General features: G+C 36.4%; 1 protein-coding gene across 1 annotated transcript in view; it reads left to right on the forward strand.

Annotated features, from left to right (window-relative positions):
* Positions 1-15,474, forward strand: part of LOC124798180 (collagen alpha-2(IV) chain) — a 277,057-nt gene that overhangs the window by 198,400 nt on the left and 63,183 nt on the right. The window contains exons 18-23 of the mRNA XM_047261466.1: positions 212-364; positions 4,421-4,546; positions 5,099-5,322; positions 10,658-10,924; positions 12,540-12,711; positions 14,548-14,793. Coding sequence (XP_047117422.1) covers positions 212-364; positions 4,421-4,546; positions 5,099-5,322; positions 10,658-10,924; positions 12,540-12,711; positions 14,548-14,793 — 1,188 coding nt within the window. The remainder of the gene's footprint in view (positions 1-211; positions 365-4,420; positions 4,547-5,098; positions 5,323-10,657; positions 10,925-12,539; positions 12,712-14,547; positions 14,794-15,474) is intronic.

The following is a 15,474-nucleotide window of genomic DNA, read 5'->3' on the forward strand; positions in this document are numbered from 1 at the left end:
TATATTTCTCAATATTTCCGGTAGTTCACGTACAATAAATAAATAACTTTGATTAATTCCACATCCCTGAAGGATCGCTATGAACCAGTTTAGAAAACACAATGAGTAAACTAAAGTTGATTATTGAATTCATAGTGCATATTCCAGAAATGTCATGATTCAGTAACTTTTAGAAGTCTGTAATGGTCTGTGCAACTGCTTTATATTTCAGGGCTGCAAGGTTTTCCTGGAGAAAAGGGAGATCAAGGTATTCCTGGCCTGAATGGTCTTCCAGGACAGCCAGGTCAGAAGGGAGAGCCAGGTCCAATAGGGCCCCCAGGTCCTCCAGGAATACCTGGTCGTCCTGGAATGGATGGCCCAAAAGGTGATGTGCTGTTATCTTATAGAGAAAAATAAATAAATAAAATACATTAATGTATACATGTTTTGCTCTGGTAAGTAAGGTATTATTTCACTTGTAAATATGTGATAGATGTGTGTGATGTCTTCCTACAAATGAGTTTGTAGATGACTGATGTGTCTGATCCATAAAATACACAGACACACAAATTCTGCTTCTGAGATTTCAAGTAAATACAAGAGGACCAGTTGTCAGTTTGTCATTCTTCCTCAGGACTACTCTCAGCTTTCTTCTCATGTACTAAATGACTACATCATAAAATCTATGTTCTTTGAACAGCTGATACAAGAAGAGTGGTTCATCTCCAAATTGGATGGTCAAGGCCACATGTTTCCCAGTAATAATAATTTTACTTGGCCCACCAGCTGAATGGCAAGTCTTTCTATCAGATGACACCTTAGTGACTTGTGTGTCCCTGATCTAATCCAGTTATCCAACTAGGGAAAGGAAACTTGCATGCAGTTTAACATGTTGATCCATGTGATTCCCCACATTGCTGAAAGGCAAAGGCTAGATTAAAGGCAGACTGAAAAATTCTGTAGTCTGACCAGGATTCAATTCCATGACCTCTTCGTTTCCAAGCATGCGCTTTGTCACTAGACCATCAGGCTCAACTCCAATGCAGTGATTACCTTGGATTATTTTGAAGTACAATACAACCTTGTGATAACAATGACTAGCCATAAAGACCACATACCCAATCCACAAGAATTAATGCTGAGCTATCACAGCGCAGAAATCAATTAGAAAAGTCATACATACTAACCAGTCAACTTTGTGATGTCATAATTGAGGTAGGGACACAAGGATCTCATCAGATTGCCATTTTTTCTTTCTTTCTTTTGTTTCTTATTGTCATTTCATTCCCTCAAGAGAGGGATTGACAGATAGTTAAATGTGACTGCTCTCAATCAGTAAAGGATCTTAAAATGTAATGTGGTTAAAAGAACATGAAAGATGAAAAGCATACATATGGTATGACTGTATCAGATGATCATGATGCAGAAATGATGACACCCTAAGTGGAAGTTATGGTGTAGATTTTATATTGATTGATAATGGTGGGATGGCTGGAGAATGATGTTTGGGAGCTTGTTAATCAGTTCCAGGCAGCTGTGTTGGTCAAATGAGATTTCTAGGACATCATGAAAGTAGAAACTGAAAGTGGGGCATATGTGAGGAACTGATGTACGAGTCGCAAACTGGAAAATTTCAGGTTTTCTTTTGAGGGTTGAGATAAGGGAATGGAATCTGACTGACTTGTGATGTGGATTCAGTGCAGCAGAATAGGGATGCCATGCATGGTAGGTGGACAGATAATCTCACCATTGCTGGAGATAGCAAACAGCTCTTTCAGAGATGGAATCTTTCCAGAAAAACTGAAGATGAAGCAGATGGTACCAGTGTACAAGAAAGGGGATAAGGATGACCAGATTCACTGATATCAGGTTTCTCAAAAATCCTGGAAATGCTTGTGTATAATAGAGTAGTTGATTTTCTAGACAAATACAACTTTCTTATACTATCGCACTTAGTTTCAAAAAGAATAGCTCTGTGGGATCAGCTATTGCTAGTCTGAAAGAATATATTATACAGTCCTTAGATGATAAACAAGTTGTATCTGTAATGTTTCTGGATCTCTCCAAAGCATTTGACACTATTGGCCATGAAATACAGAGAAGAAAATTGGAAAACTATGATATTCGAGGGCAAGCAGGCGAATGGATAGAATCATACTTACGCAACAGGAAGCAATATGTATCAATAGAGAATACGTATCAGTCAGAAACTAAAGCTATCAAATATGGAGTGCCGCAGGGATCTGTAATGGGCCCATTGCTGTTTAATCTTTATCTCAATGACATAGCAGTACTCAGCAATGACCAAAATGTGGTACAGCTTGAGAGAGGAGCATAGATATCTGCAAACACCACAGCTCAGTGGCTCCTGGAAAATGAAGTTCTTATAAACCTACAGAGACTATGTGTGCTTCTGTGCACAGTATACCATGGACTCTTCGAACCATACCTGCAGTATGGAGTGGTAGTGTGGGGCAACTCAAACATTTGAGAAATAAAAAGGGTGTTCACATTGGTGGTGGTGGTGGGGAGGGGGGGGGGGGGGGGGGGGGGGGAGGGGGGGGTGAAGCAATCAGGTTCGTATTAAGAAGAAAGACTTCAACTTCTGAAACATGCAAAACTGCTTCAAAAGACTAAGCATCTTAACTTTTACATCCTTGTAAATATATAAAACTATAATATGTGTCACAAAAGATAGTGCAGAGTGAAAAATGATATATGAAGCACACCCCACCGACAGACAATGGTTGAAAAAGGATGCAGGGACTCAGGTATCTCAGTACTAAGAAGTCTGCCTAAAAACTGCATGATAATGGACATGACACTAAGTTTTCAAAGAATCACAAAGACTGTGTGGTGGAAAAGGAATTCACTGTTGAAGAGTATTTATCACATTAAATTTGTGTAATTGTTACTTGTAATCAGTGATGTTAAAATATAAGATGAATGCTTTTTATTTTTAATGTGTCCTGTATTACATGTACAGTCTCTGTACACCATGTAATCCTACAGGATCATATAAAATTCAGTGCAGTTTAATTTAACAGCAGTCTGCATAGTTGCTCTAGCCAGCTATGTGTTTGTCGATTAGCAGTTTCAGTCTTGAGATTTGCTGAAACTGCTGTTGACTGTTATATTTTAACAGGATTGCCGTGCAAATTATGAAAACAGATATTTTGTGAAAAATTGTTTGTGTTCATGGCTGTACAAGTAAGTACATAACAATCTTGAAACGGCTTTGTTACGAGATGATGGCATTGGTAATTTGCAAAAGGCATTATTGCAGAACCTTTTAAGCTCAAGACTGCTGTGAAATAGGGAAAGATGATGGTGACAACTGTATTCTCCATCTACCTCTCAACCACATTAAAGTCCATATTCTTACAAGAAAAATATTTCTATGCGACTAGGGTAGGAAACTTTTCATCCTTAACATGCTTACAGCCAAACTGAACTGACAATAACATTGACCTAAGGCTCCAGTATTTCAATGACAAGGTCACATTACATAGTTTGAGCCAGAACTAAAAACAAGTCCAAATGTGTAGCCTATACCAAGGAATATAACAAGTTACGACACCAGCAAAATTATGAAAATATAAAATTGTACATGTAGTAGCCCCAGGAATCCATGGCCAAGCACCTAGTGTAACAGTTAACCATTACCTATTCAAAATGTTGACTACTTAAATGGAAAGTGAGGTCTCTTCCAAATCAAATATTGATGTTGAGAGTCAACACAGTATCAGTTACACCAGAGCAGCATTTGAAAGGCTGACTGTGAGAGCGTTTAAAATATGTAAATATGTTGTTGTTGTTGTGGTCTTCAGTCCTGAGACTGGTTTGTTGCTGCTCTCCATGCTACTGTATCCTGTGCAAGCAAGTTCATCTCCCAGTATGTACTGCAGCCTACGTCCTTCTGAATCTCTTCAGTGTATTCATCTCTTGGTCTCCCTCTACGATTTTTACCCTCCACACTGCCCTCCAGTACTAAATTGGTGATCCCTTGATGCCTCAGAATATGTCCTACCAACCAATCCCTTCTTCTAGTCAAGTTGTGCCACAAACTCCTCTTCTCCCCAATTCTATTCAATACCTCCTCATTAGTTATGTGATCTACCCATCTAATTTTCAGCATTCTTCCGGAGCACCACATTTTGAAAGCTTCTATTCTCTTCTTGTCCAAACTATTTATCGTCCATGTTTTACTTCCATACAAAGCTCTGTATCTGTTTAATGGATCTTATGATTTTAAGCTTTTATTTCATGGCCTTTCTTTAGTTAGACAGTTTTATATTATTATATTTGTAACAGCATATTTCTGGTTCTTATAACTATTTCATAAAAACAGTACTTCATTATGAAGTCTCGTTATTGACAAAATATACAGTGAATTGTTTTAAAAGTTTTCATTAACAGTATGGAACTATTTCTTTCATAGGACAACCCGGTTTGGTAGGAGAACCTGGAAGAATGGGAATTACTGGGTTCCCTGGTATGAAAGGAGACAGAGGTGCACCCGGAATAGATGGTCCGAAAGGATTCCCAGGGCGTAGCGGACCACCAGGTAACAAACTAAGAGTTGTTTTAGGCAAATTCAGCAATGATTCAAATATTTGTTGTTTTTTATGGTTAAATTAGTATCTCAAGAACAATAGTTCAGTAATGTAGTCCATGGTTCTGAAGACTGCAAGATTACCTTTATGCATTCCAGTGGAGGTAACGAAAGAGGAAAAATGTGTATTAATTCTTCAAACTGGTAGTTCCACTCTCATGCCTATTCTATTGATGGCCCTTTACGTGAGTGGCTGGTAAAATGGATGTAACGTTTTATCTAAACTTCTTTAGTACAGGAATCATGTGCCCAAAATCATTTGTATTTTAATAATAGAACTTTACTGACTTTAAAGCACAAGAAAGCTATCCTTTGTGATGGTATTTATGAAAAACAATATATGAATGACTAAATGAATGAATGAACAGAGTCCTTCACTGCAGTTCTTCCAGTAAGAGAACTTTTCTCTCTGATATACGCCGTGCTGGTTAAGTATGCCAAAAGTGGCAATGTCAAATATTGAATGTGGTATCTGTATCTCACAAAATTGCATATGTCTGTCAGGTGCTCCTGGAAGTCCAGGAATGGATGGAATTCCTGGCCCCAAAGGAGATAAAGGTGACTATGGTCCTCCTGGATTCCCAGGGCTTCCTGGTGATGTGGGACCACCAGGTCCACCGGGTATTGTGGGTCAGAAAGGTAATCAAGGACTGCCAGGGCCAGCAGGACTACCCGGTCCAGCTGGACCCACCGGACCAAAGGGTGATGTTGGTCCTGCGGGCATACCGGTAAGTTCACACATTACTGTAACTAAGTCACATTAAAACATAATTTACATAAGTTCTCACAAGATACTGAGCATAATTTGGGAAGTAACATTACTGAAATGGCATAGGATGTTGTAACCATCCTACTACCATGAGAATAGCTCAAAATATTATTTTTATTTGTGTATGGCTTCTTCTTGAAAATGGAGTGTACCACAAATTCTATGAACGTAGTAGTAGAATCATACAAAATTGTGAAATTTGTACGTATCTTGTCTGTCCATAATCCCTGCAACAAAGCACATTAACTATCTGCTGGCTCTGATTCCCAATAGCCTGAATTTTTGCAAATAGGCAAAATTTTGGCATTCTGATAAAGAAAAGACATACCCAGATCTTATAATTTTCACTTTGGTTTAATGAACTCCAAGTAATTTTAACAACTTTTACAAAACTGGACTGACATTTATTTGACAAACTCTTTAGATCAACAAAACTGCCTTTTTCTGTCAGATGCAACTGCCTAAGTGTAAACAGAAATGTAATGATGGACTATTTACAAAATATTATTAAAATGTTTATGTAACTAAACTTAGAATTAACACTTATGAATTCACAGAAGTTTAGGTACAATGTTAAGCTTTACAAACTGGCAAAAAAAATTAATAAATGGAATTAGTAAACATTAGTTCCAAATAAATTTACATGACTTTTTATTATTTAATTATTTTTAATTAGTAACATTTATGGAATAATTTAACTTTCAACAGTTTTACGTAGTGCTCCTACTTTTGTTCAGAATAATGTAAATATTCCAAATCTGCTTGAGTTAACGTAACAAACAAATAGATCTTTTATGTAAATGAATAACAATTACATTCTTCATAGAGCCATGTGGCTGAGTATTTTTGAATGTAATCAAACATGGATCAGCTATTTTAGCAGACATGTACATCCTATACTTAAATTTGTGTTTCTCCGTCTGTTACATTCTATCTCTCTGGAATTTCATGCATGAAACTTGTCATTGATCAAGATGTGTGTGATGGATTATTCATCAAAATAGTCATGAGGGAAGTCATTTATTGTAATCATTTGAGTTATAATCTGAATTTTACTATGAACAATATCAGATCAAGATTCAGAAGTTCATACAATAAACAAATCAAAGAAACAGTCTATCAGAGGGGTAGTATAACAAGTGAATCTACGCTTTTCAAATTTTAATAACATAACTTGTCTCACTAAATTTTTCACAAACTTTCCTTACTAGCTCAAAATATTCTTCCCAGTTTTTCCAATAATTAAAACATCGTCAACTTAAATAGTTAATTTGGCAAGCAGTTCTTTCCTCAAAATGGAGTCCTATGCACATAAAAAATTCAGCAACAGAAATGTTATGTGCACAAAGCACAACATGATATTGGTTACATCTAACCCCCCCACCCTCACCCCCCCACCCCAACAAAAGAAAACAGTGTATTTTCTAGAACAGTCTCAGGTTGAATTTGGTGAAATCCAGATGTGTGATCTAAACTAGTCATGAATTTAATATGGTCATAGGTATATAGTAACTCATGAATATTTTCATAATGATCAGTTTCTCACTCTAAATATTTATGTTCAAAATGTTCAAATGTGTGTGAAATCTTATGGGACTTAACTGCTAAGGTCATCAGTCCCTAAGCTTACACAATACTTAACCTAAATTATCCTAAGGACAAACACACACACCCATGCCCGAGGGAGGACTCGAACCTCCGCTGGGATGAGCTGAAATATTTATGTATATGTACAGAATTGAGAAAAGGTCTTCCTCCCCCATCTTCATTTGAGACGATAAGATGGTTATTGTACTCACTTCCACTCCATTGCATTATCCCCCATCTTTCCATTTTTTTGCAGCACTCTTTCTAGAGCTTCTCTTTTTGAGAATGAAACACCAGATGGCCTGACAAAAAATGGTTCATATGCCTTCAGCTTTAACCTGTTTTTTGTTGAAAATGCAACAATATTTTCCACAGCAATTACCTTAATTTCAGTTTATGGTATGAGCTCATCTTTTCTGCTTCCTTTAATTTTCCCTCAACTATACTAATACACTACTAATCAGTTAGCTTCTCTTCAGTATAAACATCATCAAAATATTCACTTTATTAGCATAATTCCGCCCCCCCCCCCCCCCCCTCCCCTCTATTTGGTTACTGGTGTTTGTGTGCTTCTGAATATTTGATGTAACCTGTCTTGAAATTTTGCCTTTAAGAGTCAGTAAACATTAATTCTCTTTTAAACCAATTATCCTACTTCACTTTCATAAACCAATCCATTCCCAAAATAATGTTTTCTCTTAAATCTGAAATTACTAGGCAACTTTTTGAAAATTTTGTTTCCAGAACAGGACGTGATAAAAATACTCTTTTCTTCATAGTTTTACTATATCTCCCAGTACACTCCCTTATTTTAACTCTCACTATAGGCACTTCAATAAAGTCAGGACTGTGTTTAATTTTATCCCTCAGTTTTTCAGAAATCCCAGAGATTCAACTATCGTTACCTTTCCAACTTTCTTTTTGTACATAAATTTGAGGACTTCCATATGGCTCACATTCCTTTTCATGATCCCTTTCATATTAAAGATCTTTTTAGTTTCCCTAACACCCACATTCTTTACTTCGCCTTTCTCTTCCAATCTCTCCCCTTCTATCTAAATGAACTCTTAGTAATATCTGGTTCCACTTCATTTATGAAGTTCTCATTAACAGACTGACCATTGTCTACAGCTTCCTCCCCATTTTCAAATCTGTTACTCATCTTTTCCCAAAAATTAGAATGCATTTTCTCACAAATTTCCTCTAACTGTGCTCTGACTTTTTCTGCTGTCATTACAATTATCCCACACTACCAGCAAAATGCCATAATATGTGTTTTCTCACATTCTTCATTTTCCTCTTTCTGTTTGATTAACTACTGGTGTTAACTGGCAAATTCTGATTCTCATGAATATCTATTTCAGTAACCTGCCTTTATCACCCATTTTCATCAACATTTTCTAATTACTGTCTTCTACTGCTTCTTCTTTAACTGCAACATAAATCATTCCACCAAGTTCTTCATCACAATTCTAATCATTATCTTCACTATCAAACTTATCATCAGTTACATTACAATTATATGGTAGATTTTCTTCACTCCCAAGTACACAATCGTAAGACTCACCAGTTACAATATCAGATTCAGCAAAATTACTTTTCACTTCTGTTTCCACATCATCTATTAACTTATTTATTCCATACTCATTGTAATTGTTATTTATAATTTCCTCCTCCAACTGTTATCTGTCATACTATCATTATTGCTTTCCAAATTCTTTATTAAAATTCTGCCTGTTCATCTGATATGCCCTTTGTGTTTCTTCCATAAAATTGTGAATTCTTTCTCTCTCTAAACCTTCTTTTAAAATTACTAATCCTATTTTGAGGCATGTTCCTCACCACAAACTGACACGCTCCTAATGGAATGATGATCAGTTTCCCAGTATATTTCTTCCATCATCCATCTCCTGTTATCTTTTGAACTATGTTTTCCTTTCCAGGGTCTACCTGTTTTCAAATTACATTATTATTTTTTTTTATTTCATTTAAAATCTGTTCTGTTCACCCCTGTCATATCTTTAACATATATGATGGGGGTGGTTATAGATTTTAATATTTTGACTTTGTCTTCTAAATTTTGCTTAGTTTGAACAATCTATGGCCTAAAATTCAGATATTCCTGTTTCATAACATTATTAACAATTTCAGAAGTCTTTGCAGTATTTTCTATTTCTTTTGATATGGTTAAGAGTGAATTCCATATTTACAATTTTTGATTCAACTACTGTCACCCAATGATCTTTTTTGGCCCTGATTCTATAGTAAATTTTATTTTATTAATTTTCTCTTTTAATTCCACGATCTGAACACCTGCTTTTGCTGTTTGACTATCTAAATCACATTTTACAGTACTTTTTGAGTTACATTATTGATTCTGTTGCCCAGTTCACCGCTCAGATTTTCTCTTGATATGTCTATTTTGACACTGTTTTCCATTAATTGGCAGCTTTATCCAAACTTTAATTAACTTTTTGAAATCTTGATTTTTTTTTTAGTTTCATAAATTTTGGTATTGCATTCTGTTTTCTGATAACCCAGTTCACCTAGCTCACTTTTTAGTTCAAGATTCAATTGTGCTATTTGCTACTCAATCACTTCTCAAATCTATTCTGAGTTTATTTCTTAAATTTTTCATTTCATTATTGCATGTGTGATCATTGCATTCCCACTTGAAAATAAACTTCTGACTCTTTGTTCAATCTTCAATTGTCCCCTCTCATTAATTGTGTAACTAGTTCTTTTGATATAATTTTGTTATTTCTTTTTTAGTTCAATTAAAAACAATAACTCCATTCAGGGATTTCCTGTCAATGCCCTACACACACAAAACAAATTTAAAAAATGCACTCATCTTTTTTGTCATGCCAGGAAGGAAATAATCAAGTCCTCAATAATGTCCACATGTCCCAATGTCCATAACTTTAACTTGCAGTTGAAAGATTTCAAAAAGTTTTGTTAATTCAAATATTCCATTTTTGCATTCTGTCTGAAACTTTATTAGAATGCCAGCCCCATATTTTAATTATCCCAGCACCACTCCACCAGCTACAATGACATACTATCATGATAACAATTTAAAATATTGCTTTTAATTGTCTATTACTGCTTGAAAATGAAGCACACCACAAATTCTGTGAGTGCAGCAATAGAATAATACAAAATTGTGAAATTTTTACTTACCACCAATGTGTATGAACCATCTGCTTGCTCTGACTTCCAGTAATCCAGACTTTTGCAAATGAGCAAAATTTTGACTTTCTTTATAGAACATACATACTCAAAACTGTGGTTTGATGAACTCTGAATAATTTTTAACGAACTTTTACAAAACTGGTTTAACACATACTCGACAACCAATTTAGATTAAAAACTGCTATTCACTGGTGGCCACAGCCACTGTAGTATAAACAGAAATGTAACAATGGACTATTATTAAGACATTTACATGAATAAAGTTATAATAAACACTTACAAGTTCACAGAAGTTTAGATACAATGATAAGTAAATTGGTGGAATATGTTTAACATAAACAGAATTTGTCCAGATATAGTTTCCTATACAATTCTTTTAAAATGGAAAAAATAAACAAATAGTTTCAAATAACTTTTACAGAATTAATGTTTTCATTGTGCCATGCAAAAATATGTGTCTGAATTGTGATAGATTACTTGTGTAGAGTTAAGTAGTTCCTTTCAATTTGCAGGGTAGGAAAGGTGAACCAGGCCAGACATCAGAAAAAGGACAGAAAGGAGAACCAGGTATTCCAGGTCTACGTGGAGAGCCTGGACTTCGTGGCCTGGATGGTATTCCAGGAGCAAAGGGAGAACCTGGTTTGCCTGGAACTGGTCGTCCTGGAGCACCAGGAGAAAAAGGTGAACGAGGACCCGCTGGAGTTGCAGGACTGCCTGGCACAGATGGTGAAAAGGGAGCTACTGGTCCTCCAGGATTCCCTGGAATGAAAGGAGACACAGTAAGATTTTCATTACTACTGTAATATAGCTACAATCATTTTGTGAAATTATTGCAGTAAAATACATTCTTCATATTTTTCAAATACTGATGGAAAAACCACTAATAAAAGGAAATTGATAAAATCATGAAAGGGTTATCAGTTAATTAATTATTTAACAATCCTCAGTACTAAAAATATATTGTCACATAGAATCTGAAATAAAGAACCAGTTATGAGAGCAGGTTAATCAACAGAAACTAATACTTCACACTGAAGGCATGTTTGTTGAGTGCATACAGAGCGTACGCGGAGTTGAACTGCCTGCCTCAGCAGAGCATGCTGCTATTTACGTATGTTTTATCAAATGATAATATTTCATAAATAAGTTACCCCAATCTATATCTGATGGTGAACTCTTTGATGCCCTAGTAGCATTGTTTATAACATGCCAAAACTGTTCAATTTACTTAGGGAATTGTTACTAATTCCACCCTTCACACGTGGTTTTATATTCATGTCTTTACATATTATTGTGTTAGTTTTGGAGGATGAGACTCTTTCTATGATTTCATTTAATTTATTGAAGAGAGTGTCCACATTACCACTAAGTGAGTGGTACATTCAATGGATGATTTAACATTTTATGGATTTGTATGTTTATTAGTTTAATAGCTATTCAAAATGTTTACCTGCAGTAATTGTGATCAGATATACACTAACTTTAAAATGTGGGCTACTTCTGATATAAATGTATGAACACCCACCAAAAAGGTATTTCTACAGTAGCAACTTGCATGTTTATATGATGATAACATTATATGCTGTATCTCGTTGCCTCTACACCAGCGCTCTGTAATGCTTATGATTGTGCTGTAATTAAACTTGAAGCTGCTTTATTTTATTTGTAAAAGACTATATGTTGTGTTGAATACTAGAAAATTCGGAGAAAGTTTTTGTGGTATTGGTCCATATTATTTGGTTTTCCTCTGTGACAGCTGATGACTGCGCACTCTGGTACAATACTGTCAACCTTCCTTGTATATGTTTAAGATATCTTTAAATGTGTTGAGACACTTTTGAGGGAGGGGAGCTTGTTGCCGTTGTTTATCCTAAAAAGGCCTACTCCTATTCATCACTAGATTACTCCGAAAGTAAATTGATGGTCGAAATACACTTGCTGATCAGTCTACAAGTCCGTGTCTTGAAACCATGACAATTTCTTCTGTAAATGCCACTACCATTTGGGAACTACAATATGTTTTGAATACTTAAGAAATAATATGTAGCTCATTTTTGCACTGATTTTCATGGGTTTTCTTCATTTCTTCTTGATCATTTGACAGTTTTTCTTGGTATTCTAAATACTGATTTTCTGTATCTACTTTTACAGATCAGCTGAAATACAAACCAGTCTTCTGATGTAGTGTCAACAAGTTTGAATTGTATATTTGGCTGTATCATTCATTGTTTGGTTCTACTCCTGTAGTACATATTGTGAGATTTTCTGACCTAATGTTTGCAGTAACTCACCTCACCTTCCTGTTGCTGTTGGCCCTGCCATAGCAGTTATTGGTTAATACAGTATTCATCATTATGCAGTTTATAAAATTATGATTTTTTTTCTGTATTTCAGGGTCCATCGGGTATCTTTGGAACACCAGGTTTGCCAGGAATTGATGGAATGCCAGGAGCTAAGGGTGAAAGAGGTTACCCTGGTCCTGTAGGCAGGCCAGGTCCTAAAGGTGACATGGGTTTCAAAGGGCAAGACGGAATGGACGGTCCAAAGGGAGAGCCTGGTCTAAGAGGTAAAATTTATTAGATTTCTAAAAATACCATTGTGTAGATTAGTTTATATGAAGTAGATTAATATGTTGACAGAGTAGGGAATTCTAAAACTTTTAAATCTATTTGATTTACTGACACCCTTTCTCCTACTAATTAAGAAATAATTGGTTACCTGTGATTCTTAAATTACTCTTTTGCACTGTTACTTTTATTCAGCCTGTCAGTATAGAAATAGGTTAATCAAACTTTCATTCATTTCTAAGTCTGTGTGAAAATAAAATTGATGTATTAGTATTTTACCAGAAATTAACATTAAAGAGATTATTTTTAAGGATACAGAAAATTCATCATGTTCTGATACATTCATGTTTCCTTGTTAATAGTCTCAGAAACATAGCAAGAAATTCATATCATTGTTGCTATCACTTAATTAATACACTGATAGAAAAAAAATTGCAGCACCAAGAAGGAGTTATGCAGCATAAACAAAAATGGGTAGGTGTGTTTCTGCATCTGAAAGATGACATCTATTCAAATTTCATGCCAGTCTCAAAGGAGGGGCAGTAGTGGGCCCTTATGAGGATGCAAATCAGGTTTGCTTTCAATACACACTGTAATGGTTGTGAGCATTAATTACCTTTGTGATTCAACAGCATGAGTTGATGTTAATTAAGAACTTCTTAATGGTGAAACAGATGTCATTATCAGCATCTCACTGAGTTTGAATGAGGTCTGTAATAGAGTTATGAGAAGCAGGATATTCCTTCCATGACACTGCTGAATGATTTGGCAGGAATTTAGCCACTGTACATGATTACTGACAGTGGTGGTCACTAGAATGTACGGTTACAAAGAGACCGGGCTCCGGACGGTCACATGGCACTACCGAGTTGGAAGATGATCATGTTCATTGTATGGCTCTGGTGCATCATTTTGCATCTGCAGCAGTAATTTGAGCAGCAGTTGGCACCACATTGACACAACAAACTTTTGCAGCAAATGGACACCTCTGGGCCCCAATGATGGCTGTGTGTTGATTAGGAAGCCAGTTGAGGGTCTTCAACCAACTTGTCTGAATGCTAGACACACTGAGTCTACACCTCGTGTTATGGTCTGGGGCACAATGTTGCATGACAGTAGGAGCACTCTCCTGGGTATCCTGCACACCCTGACAGTTTATACATCAGTCTGGTGATTTGATCTTTTCTGCAGCCATTCATGAACAGCATTCCAGGGGTGTTTTCCAACAGAATAACGCTCACCCACGCAACACTGTTGTGACCCAACATACTCTAAAGAATGTTGACGTGTTGCCTTGGCCTACACGATTACCAGATCTGTCTGCAATTGAGCATGTCTGAGACATCTTCAGATGATAACTGCAGTGCCGTGCACAAACAGCTTTAGCCATCTCTGTATTGACAGATCAAGTGCAACAGGATGGAACTCCTTTCCACAAACTGACATACAGTATGTGTACAACACAATGCATTCACTTTTTTGTGCTTGCATCCAGAATTTGGTGGTTACACCGGCTATTAATGTACCAGAATTTCACATTTCAAATGGCATAACTCACACCTACATTACCTGTGATCTAGCAGTGTTTTTGGAAATCCATGGTAAGGTCTTATGGAACCAATCTAGCAGTGTTTATCGCTTAAATATGTTACCTAGACAAATGTACTCCTGAAATTTCATTACTCTACATTAATTATTTTTGGGTGCTGCAATTTTTTTTCATCAGCATGTGTGATTATATAGTTAGATGTGAGAGAATACTGAAACATTTTAGCTGAATCAGCATCTTTCATTTTATTGAGACTGAACACATGTATTTGAATACTGTACAACAGGTCTGCCAGGAATCCAAGGACTATCAGGAGTACAAGGAGATAAGGGAGACCGTGGTCCTCCAGGACCAGTGGTAGATGTAAAAGGAGACAAGGGAGAGCCAGGGCTACCTGGTATTCCTGGCCCAACAGGCCCTAAGGGTGAAAGAGGATATGATGGCCTACCTGGAACTTCAGGTGAAAAGGGAAATCAAGGAATACCTGGTCCAAGAGGTCCTCAAGGTGCAATGGGAGTACCTGGTCCAAAAGGTGAGCTGATTTAAATGTTTTCTTAAAACAGTAAGTTTTGTGACATACACATGTCAAGTCATACCTCTTTTCCAAGTACGATGCAGTATATAAAATATGAATATTTCTTCAATTTGTTTGTAAAGTTATTCATTCTACTATCAGAAATGTGCACTTCTAGCTGTTTCTTAAATCAGACATTACATTTGACCTCTTCCATTACATCAACTGATAATATACCATCTGCCATCTGCACCTCCGTTTCCAAATCTTGTATTCTTCTACTGTTTTTTAGTGATATTTGTTTTCAAAGATTCCTTTGTTTATTTTATTTAGCTGTTTGTTGCTACCAAGTGCAAAAGGCCATCATTTCACTGACAATTTCTGGAATAGAAGAAATGGGGAGAAAGGAGAACATCTGGAAACTGATGTAATAACTGAAACTTCCTGGCAGATGAAAACTGTGTGCCGGACCGAGACTCGAACTTGGGACCTTTGCCTTTCATGGACTAGTGCCCTACCATCTGAGCTACCCAAGCACAACTCATGACCCATCCTCACAGCTTCCAGGAGTTCTGGTTCTGCAGGGTTCTGCAGAAGAGCTTCTGTGAAGTTTGGAAGATAAGAGATGAGGTATTAGTGGAATTGAAGCTGTGAGGATGGGTCATGAGTCAGGCTTGGGTAGATCAGATGGTAGAGCAC

This window comes from Schistocerca piceifrons, chromosome 5, assembly GCF_021461385.2.
Source record: "Schistocerca piceifrons isolate TAMUIC-IGC-003096 chromosome 5, iqSchPice1.1, whole genome shotgun sequence".
NCBI lineage: Eukaryota > Metazoa > Arthropoda > Insecta > Orthoptera > Acrididae > Schistocerca > Schistocerca piceifrons.